General features: G+C 40.5%; 1 protein-coding gene across 3 annotated transcripts in view; it reads right to left on the reverse strand.

Annotated features, from left to right (window-relative positions):
- Nucleotides 1–292: 292 nt before the first annotated feature.
- LOC131973219 (zinc finger protein aebp2-like) overlaps nt 293–9,886 on the reverse strand; it is a 26,545-nt gene continuing 16,951 nt past the window's right edge. For 2 of the 3 annotated variants that reach the window (XM_059335151.1, XM_059335150.1), the window contains 3 exons: nt 4,042–4,155; nt 2,895–2,924; nt 293–1,714 (listed from right to left, as the gene is read on the reverse strand). In XM_059335151.1, the coding sequence (XP_059191134.1) occupies nt 1,708–1,714; nt 2,895–2,924; nt 4,042–4,155 (151 nt within the window). In that variant the 3' untranslated portion in view covers nt 293–1,707. Of the gene's footprint in view, nt 1,715–2,894; nt 2,925–4,041; nt 4,156–9,886 lie in introns of those variants that run through there. The other variant, XM_059335152.1, reaches the window with a different exon arrangement.

Here is a 9,886-nt window from a genome sequence, read left to right on the forward strand (position 1 = left end):
TGAGCGTGTAAGCGCATGAGATACTTAAGAGCAGGACGGCCATATTGTGGAGGACCTCTCCCTGAACTCAGTTTTCTCTGCAGGCATGTTCACTAACAGCTGAGGCCAGCAGGGGTGCTGCCCTGCTGGCCCAGTCATTAGCTCCTCCACAGCATGCTGCCAAAGCTGTTCTGCTAATGGACGCCAAATAACCCAGCCAATCCCTCCGCACACATAAGGAACTGATACCACAATGGATGCATTCCTCCTTTCCGCCATTCAAACACCTTGCATCCTCATCTGTACAAACAACTGCCGTTTCCCCTCATTTTATTACAAACAAAGTATTCCATTTCCAACAGGGATAACATACAGTAGAAAACACACCATTTTTAACAATAACTTTTGAGTGCTTCGTCATGTAAATTTATCTTAACAACTATGATATACACAGTTCATGTTACTGGTTAAAAAGTTTAAAGTTTAGGGGAAGAGGAGGTTGGGGTAAGTGAAATGTCATTTGTATGCTAAACTGTCTACAGACTGGTTAGTATTAATGCTGCATTTCCACTGCATGGTACGGTACAGCTGTACTCATTTAGACTTGCTCTTTTTTGGTTTTCCATTAGCAAAAGTTGTGGATAGTACCTTTGGATAGTAAATTTATTGGATTGAGGTTTCCAAGTAAGCTGAGCCAAGTTAAAACACAAGTGTGACATGGAACATCCTGCACACACCAGTCATATTTAAAAAGACAAGCTACTGTCAGTTTTTGACGCATCCCAGATTTAAAAAAAACTGCAGCCAGCAAAATGATGCTGTAACTGCGCCATTGACAAAGTGCAGACATTGCGGCTGATGAAAGAGTCTAGCAGGTGTTGAGCTGAATAAGTGTTTCCTGCAGCACTGCCATGGTGATCAGCTGAAAATCCCACCTGAACTAAGGGTGTACCATCCATAGTGGAAAACAAAATAGAGAAAAGTGCCTGATGCCAAAAGCCAGCTACTATGTACTAACTAGTACTAAGTCAGATGTGGGAGCTGAACTATGCAGTGGAAATGAGGCCTGAGAGTCATGTCTAACATGACTGGCACAACCCTTCACTATATTGTCATACACAAGGGTAAAAGTACTGCATTCAGTAAGTATAAATAAGACAAAATTTCAGACTTCTGTCATATACACCATTATTATAACTAGAAATTTCCAAATATCCCTACAAGTGACAGTTAACATACATTATCACAGTAAATACGGTTTCTATTAAAACCTTCACAAAAATCCACAGTACACCAGCATTTCCATGGTATAAAAATAAGTTACAAATCTGCATAAATATTTTACACACACAAAAAAAAACAGTTATAAAATATGCTGCATTTTCTGACAAGGTTACACAAAACAGTTTTTTTACACCACTGGGTATTTAGAATATTTTCAGTTTGATGCTTGTTGAAAAACAAACAAACATTCATTTAAGTTTTGATGAACACAAACTTTTAAAAAAAATTGTTAGTCCCATTTCGCACCACACTTGGCTACAGTTGTTCAGATATACAAAACTGAAGAGGGAAAATACTGCACCATAGCCAAGTTTCACTTCCTTTTATCGCCACTTCACTCCTCCCGTTCTGAAGCAGAGACAGATGAAGAGTGTCCCATCCCATACAGATAAACCTCCTATGAACAAGCATTTCCCCTTAAGTATCAAGTCCACAGATGACTCCTTACAGGCTGAGCACAAAGACAGGAGAGAAAGACACAGAGGGAGAGAATGAGTTGTTCTCAGTGTGTCATGAGAGCGATTACAGTGAGAAATGGGCTTTATCCTGGATGTTCAGACATTGAGCTGACTTCCTTTCCAGACACATTACACTGTGTATTTTACAGCTTTTGCTGCACTGAACTACTGAAGTCAATTAATGGAATAATGAATAACGGCCAAATATGACCTCATGTTTGAGCGAGACTAGGGATTGCCACGGGTTGTGGCTCCAAAATGCCCAATTAACTGGCTTCACGTTACATAGGAACCGTGAAACTGTGGGCGATAAGTAATCATCTGCGATGATGTTTCACCACAGGAGGGCCAGAGCCACGGGTAATACTGCAGATGCACGAACATTACCATACCATTAAGGCATCAGCATTATAGTACAAAGAATAAGGACATGTGCTACATTATAGACGCATGGCAGTTTAGTTATAAAGCCAGAATAAGGCAGTAGCTCTGTGTTGTCTGTCTACACAGATCACAACATTACTTTGAACCTCAAACGCTGTGCAAGGATGTTGATAAAAGATACAGATATTGTGACATTAATGCGTCACACAGCTATCTTTTACGCATCAGCCGACCCTTTCTGTACATCCTTAACTACATTATAACTGCCACAAACTATACAAAATTACCCCTAATGGAATTCCCCCTTTCCTTTTACTTTTCCTAATTTCATTTGGAATTAAAGGCAAAATCATTTGATTTAATATACTTTCATGCACACAAATGAGAAAAAAAAACCTCAACTTCTGAACAAAGACCATAGTTGCATTACACATTGTTCTATTCCTATATACTGGTAATGTGTATGTGTGGGTGCTATTCAGTATAGAATGACTTGACTACATCATGCAGTATGTGAGCTTCTGTTACATTTTGTCTAGTATCGACTTTAAATTCTGTATTCGTTGTTTAAGCATCAATATGAAGGTCAGATAACATTTGCACTTACTGTCATTGATTAACACAATTCTAATTGCTGGCTGCAAGCAACATCAGGACTGTGTTTCAGCCAAATACACACCACTGTACCGTGTGTGTGTAGAATCAATATCTAAATCGTTAATTAAGTGTATGTCAATATATTTTTATCTACATCTAACACATACACGTTTGTGAACTGTTTCAGCTTACCTGCGTTTCAGCCGCTTTTGAGGAAGTGCTCTGAAAAGACAGAAAAAGTTTGTGAAGTCACTGTGTAAAAACATCTTACACTTCACAATGTGATCATGTGTTTGAGCTGTTTTCAGTCCAGAAGGAATTGTGACAAAGTGCAAGAAACATAACATGGAAACACCGTTTCCACTGAAATGTAGAGGGGTTCAAACACCCTACTACATTTACTGCCACAGGCACCAACCACCTCATTTGTTTGGCGATTTCATGCTTTAGGACAACCAACCTCAACTGGCTGAGTGCTGATGGTTATATTCAACTATGAAACCAGAGTCCAGCAGCAGCCACTGCAGTTACTGAGCCTTCAGGTCTAATTAAAATCAGCCAGCCTGTGTGTTGATCAGCACACTCGAGAGCCATATATCTCCGGTAAGATGACCACTCTGTTATTTTAGGCCCATTGTTCCTCTTTCAGGATTCATTTTCAGCTTTTTATGATGTATCATAAAGCCAAGTCTGCACAGGTTCCAAATAACATCACCGGTCATGTTTAGTGGATGATGCTGCACTTGAAGACAAAGCAATAAATTATTTTTTCCAGGTTTTTGAATCTGTGACTGCGATCATTTCTATTTTTAAATGATCAATGTGATTTTGACATCTTTTTCACTTCTTCAAATAAAGCATTTGTTTTCATATTTAATCAGCTGGGAAGTTTATAAACATGAAAAGTACCCTGATTGTATCTCCAATCAACATCTATAATCCACAAATAACAGGCCTCTTCTTTTTCATTGTTTGTGATTTCTGAATAATTAACTCATGTCCTGCTACTGCTGATCTCTGACCTCAGTGATCAGGTTGTACAGTGTACAATAATGTGTTTTTCTCTGCACTCTGTCCAATTGTTGAAATCAGGAGTTGGAGCCACCTGGTGGAACTAAGTGGAAGGATGCTGTACACACATAAACATAAGGACTCACACACAGGTGTGGAGGGCAGAGAAAGCGCTCTTAAACTTTTTTGTGGGATTTAAATACTTCACACAACGAATCCTACCAAGGACTGGAGAATATTTACACATGTGCAACATGTGTTTGGCTAAAACAGAAAAGATCTGCAGCGGCGTGTGTCTGTGTCATCACACACACATCCACACACTCACCTATAGATGTTTGGGTCAAGCAGCATGGCAGCATCCTGCGGTAACTGGGATAAGTGCACCACTTTAGTCTTCAACTGAGATCGCTCCGTTTCATTCACCCACACGTCAGGTAGTCTGCAGGACAACACACACACATGCAGAGAGAGGACATTTGGTCAGGGTTTAAGCTCTAACAAGGAAGAGGGAGACACAAGGGTGGAGTGGGAGTAAGGTTGAATGAATCCGGGTAAGAGGGATGGACAAAGAGGCTCATTGAGTCCAGCGCACATGTTAACACCTTCCTCTGAACACTGAGTACATTTCCATAAGTAACACGGCCTTGACCAAAGCACTGCTGATACTCACACACGAGTCAAAACAAACAGAGGACAAAGCATACTGTCCAACCATGATGTTAATTCTAAAATAAATCCTACACTCCAAGTTTAGCATTTGGAAACCACATATGGAACAAGTGTAAAACAGTTTTTTGTCCGTGTTAGTGTGCATGTATTTGAGAGTGTGTTTTGTGCATTTAAAATGATCCAATATGAAAAAAAAGGGAGTTGATTTCTTTAGAGACAGCTGTACACACACACGTGTGCACATGTACATGATGTACTGTACTGCTCAGCTGCACCTTACTGTACCCACAGCAGTGTGATCCCCCTGTGAAAGAAGGGAGTGTGCGAGCACTGGCGAGGTGCAGAAGAAACAAAGAGCTTAGCGAGTCGACTGCGTCTCCCCCTCCCTCCTCCAGCCCCCCGTCTCCACCCCCAGCATTCCCCCCGTCACTATGTGCGTCATCACAGGAGCCCCCAGAGATGCAGACACACTTGCTTGCACACACACACACACACACACACACACACACACACACACACACACACTCACTGCAGGCAGCAGTTAGGCAAGCAGGCAGCCACCCAGCCAAATCACTCGTTCACATGCCTAGTCAGCCCATTCAGTAGGATGGTGTGCAGGTAGCAATTCACACACATCACTATCAGCACAACTGAGTGCAGGTAAGAGATGGAGAGGAAAAGGGGAGAAGTCACAGAAAACTGACAAAAAACAGGAAAAGACAGAGACAAAGGGAAAAAGGAGAGGGAGGGAAAAAAAGAAGGGCTCATGTTAATGTACAACGACTCACTTTAACAGTAATCGCAAATCCTTTTATGGCTTTTTTAAGTAGCTGGAGGGTGGAGCCACACAGGATAATTTAGTAAATACTTTAAAGTTCAATAAGCCAAAGTATTGTACCAATAGCCCACCTTAGACACCGCACTGCAGGAAATCCTTCAAGTTATCGTTGTAAAACAGAGAACTATTTCAATGAGACCACACAGATCAGGAACAGTTATTTCAACAACAACGTGAACACATCATGTGTTACAGAAGAAGGATACAAGGTACCCAGAGCCACTTACAACTCACTTTTGAAATCAAAGGCCCAACTCAACCCTTTTCTAAATAACCTGACACCTGACATATGAGATTTAAGCACATTGAGTCGACCTGAATTTTACAGGGAGGATGCTTTAATTCATTTCTAAATAAAAAAGAAAATGCAAGAACTAGTCGGAAAAAAGGATAGAGGGACAATGCCAGATTTTCTATGCAGGATTTCTGTCTAAAATTACAAATAGAAAGTAATTTAAATTAACCAAAATCTAAAATCAACTAACTCGCCCATGCCCATTGTAATCATGCAAAGGTGTGAGGCATAACGTGCCAATAATACCTGATTATTGTACAGTTGGTGGCAGTTACCTGTCAGTAGGATTTTTAATATGAAAATGAGTATTAATGGGACCAAGGGAAACAGTTCAAATTTTGGTCAAGCCGTTAAAAAGAGTAATTTCTGAAAAGTAACCCTGAATCTAAGTCATTAAGTTCTCTATTCCTTATTCTGTCGCACACGGCCAAATTGTCTCCATCGCCTTTAATGGAGGGGGGAGAAGAAAGAGGAAGTTGAGAAAAGGCAGGGTCAAGACACAAAACAGTCCCCTTCAAAGCAGCTTTAAAGTTTGGGTTAGTCTTGAGTTAGTGTCCTTATGCAACGCAAACCTCAAATGACAGACGAGGACCTGCTGAGTGTTAAATAAAATAGTGCACGCACACATGGCCCTTACACTCCAGAGTCACCATAAACATGTCAGAGCAAGTGTGCTGTGGTACTGATGAGTTATTATATTCTGATGGATGTGAGGCACACAGGAAGGCTGCACTGGGGGGGTCAGCATGTCACACATACACATATATACAGCCAAGTGCTCAAATCCCTCCCCCACATGCACACAAACAGATTTTCAAAGGCATCTCCACCCAAAGACTCCATTCAGTCACACCAAACCAAATAAAGACAAATGGATTTATTTTATTTTCCAGAGGAGACTGCTATTTGGCTTGCTTCTTTATGAGCCAGAAATGTATATTGTGAGTGAGGCCTCTGTGGGGAGTGCTACTGGGGGTGCCTGCCAGAGAGAAGCCCAGTCTTTCAGCCTGGATTGATGGCTGGCTCCAAGCCTTGAAGCTCCCAGTGGTGACAGGAGCAATAAGTTCATCACAAAGAAGCAAAGTGTGTATTAAATTGTTAACACATTAAATGGCTTTATATGGAACTCAGCAGGAAAGCCTGTAGGAGTTCAATGGCCCTATAAACTGCATCATCAGAAGAGAGCATGGTCGGAGAGCTGGTTCAGAGACCGCAAAGGTCACTGCAGCCTAAAAAACCACCTCATCTGGCAAAAAGAGAAGGGCTGCACAACTTCAGCACTAACACAATACAGATAACTGCTCACCTTTGTGATTTTATTCCAAAGTGCCTTATAGATGGATGTGTGTCATTTGGCACATATCGAACAACATATACGGATTCAAATATGTCTGCGATAGGGCAATGTCAGCCAATTGAAAAATCGATCGGAGTTTAATAAAAACTCAGGTAATTATGTGCATGCATTTGCCTTTTCAAAGAATAACAAAAGTGTCAGCAGTTATTGCTATTCAAACTTTGTGATTTCTTTTTGCCTGATATCCACTCCTGCCTGCAGCTGTTTTAAGTTCAATGCCACCGTGTGACAAGTTTCTTTCTAACACAATTTTCCCCCTTAAAAATTCCTGTCTGCAGGCAAGAAAACGGCAAAAAAAAACATGAAGGTGTAAGGCTTTGTTAAAATATAAAAAGAAAAATACATTCAAAGAGATCACATCTGTCTTTCTCAAGGTCAAGTCCTAGGTTGTATCAGGTGAACCGAGGGTAGATTACTACATTTGATTGACATCTGTTTATTGATTTGCCTATGTATGAGTGTGAATCCCGAGCAAGACTCATTCATTATTTTCTACTGTATCGACAAAATATGTAACTGTTTATAGTGTAGAACAAAATGACACTCTCTACTGTCACTTTATCACAGCAGGAATGCAATTAAACAAGATACTGGCCATATATAGGCTCATGACTGACTCACACATGTTCACTGGCTGTTAGGGGTGTGACGAGATCTCGTGAGTTATCCAAACTTCTATTTGTTACCTGTGGGGAGAGTAAAATGAAAAGAAGAAGAGGAGGAGAAGGAGGGCAAGCAGCAAGCAGCCAGTATGACGTCGCAAGGGCCGGCGGCTCGTTAAGAAGAGTAAGAACGAATCGAATCGGCACAGTCCTCCTGCAGCAGTCTCTCCCAGCTGCAGTCACAGAGCCGGCTAACATTTAGCTCTGTAGCAGTACTGTGTGTATGTGCTGCTGCTGCAGGAGGTGTTCACTTAGTGATCTCTGTCACAGTTAGCAATGCCGGTTAATTCAAGATCGTTATGTTTATGATAATTAGCCATGCTGCTTTGTTTTGATCAGCTGCTGATGTTGTGCAGTTAGCGATGGCGGCCAGAGTTGCATCTCCCGTGTTTAATCTGTCGTGTATGTGATCACAGATCACGGTCGAAACTGTTGCTAAGCGATTAGCATACTTCACCTCTGGAGTCTCATAAATCCCTCTGGGGGATTTTATTTTTTTATTTGTCTTACTTTAACTTTTATGAATTTTAGTTTTAGTTTTAAGTTGTGGAAGAAGAAGTTTATTAAAAGCTCATGCTTACATCATGCATGTAAATAGTTATAATAAAACATTTCAAAATGCATGTGCAACTCGGTTAAATAAAAGTCTGTTGGTCCAGTCATATATTTTGTCATTGTAGTTTTCTTAAAATCTCGTCTCGTTCTCGTGAACCCAATATCGTGTCTCGTCTCGTGAGCTGAGAGTATCGTCACACCCCTACTGGCTCTTGATCAAAATATGTTCATCCATTCATGTTCTGCTGTTCCTCCATGATCAAACATATGCACAAAGAAGGGAAAGTACTTTTACACCTTGAATGGATGTTGCCTACAGACGATTAGTGTTTTCAGAAATCCTAGATCTCTGCTCCAATTCTGCACACTGAATTAGTGTTGCCAATTTGATGTGACAAAGTTCACAGGATTTTTTTTTCTCCCTAGGGAGCTGCAGAGGTTTATATTATGAATAGATATGACAGAAAAATAAGTAATATTGCCAAATTGTATGCATTCTTTTACCCACACAGCCATGTCCTACAATACTGAGACTATATTTATGAATGTTTCTTATGCTTATGTGCTTATTAGTTTTTTACTCTTTTGTTTGCAAACTAGCAGACATATTATCATATTATTTTGGGAATTGTGTCATATATCTAATGTGTGAAATAACTGCTGTTCTTGAGCCCCCTGCCTGCTTGTAACATTGTTTGTGGACTTGATAACTGCCTAAATATAAACAAAGCATAAAAACAAAACAAAAAAACAATCACAAACTGGCAAAAAATGGTTAGAGATAACCCCATGTTGAGCATGATAAGCACCGTGTAGTTTGTACCAAAATGATGTGCCAGCATGCATCCAGTGGCTTGAGGCGTTCACTGTCACCGACTGTGTGTTATGTTTGTTATTCTGAAGCATTCAACAGCATGCAGGGGAATCCATTCACCCATCCATCAAAGATTAGACAGCAATTATGGTTCTCTCGTTCTCTCCTGGCCCACCCACCCCCCCTCTTCCTCCTCAGTGAGCCGCTGCTGGTTCATGTTCAGAATTCAGTTACTCATTAATCCAAAAGGAGTTAATGAGTGTCAATCAGAATGTGAATGGTTTGCTTCTGCATTAATAAACATGACTTCCCACATTCTCACGGCTAATCATTGACGGGGTGACTGAGAAACGTACACGTACACACACAGTACAGCACTTGACGTTGACCTCTGTGTTGAGGATCACAACACTTGATGGCTGGTTAAATGACCACCAGATTGCCTGCCAGATAATAGAACATTACACTGAGCCAAACACTAAATATTAACTTGGTTAAATTGACACTCACAACCAACAATCCCTGTCTGAAAATAGTTTATGCTAAATCCCTCCCCTAAACAGTGATTAGACACCTATCAAACTTTTGATTTCAACATTGTCATTAAGCTCCAAGTAGAGCAACATCCAGTGTTTAAGGAGTGTGCAGGAAGGTGTCTTTTTTAACCTTTACAAAAAAACTCAAGTAAAAGTATAAGGAATGGTTTGAAACAGTGTGTTAAGCTCTTATAATTGGCTAAAGAGGTTTCTGACTTTCTGCCTCAGACATGTAGTTCAGGTATGCAGCCGTCAAGCGATCCCTTTCACAAAGTTCAAGCTTAAAAGTTTTCAACAAACTAAAGTTTATTTGGCTAGCTACCTACAGCTGATCAAATCTGCCAAGATCACATGCATACATATATATACTTCAAACACTTGGTCAGCTTTTGTCTGTTGGGAGATGATACAGCCATCCTCACAGATAAAAATATCACTGTGTAT

The sequence above is a fragment of the Centropristis striata genome, chromosome 6 (assembly GCF_030273125.1).
Source record: "Centropristis striata isolate RG_2023a ecotype Rhode Island chromosome 6, C.striata_1.0, whole genome shotgun sequence".
NCBI classification, from domain to species: Eukaryota; Metazoa; Chordata; class Actinopteri; order Perciformes; family Serranidae; genus Centropristis; species Centropristis striata.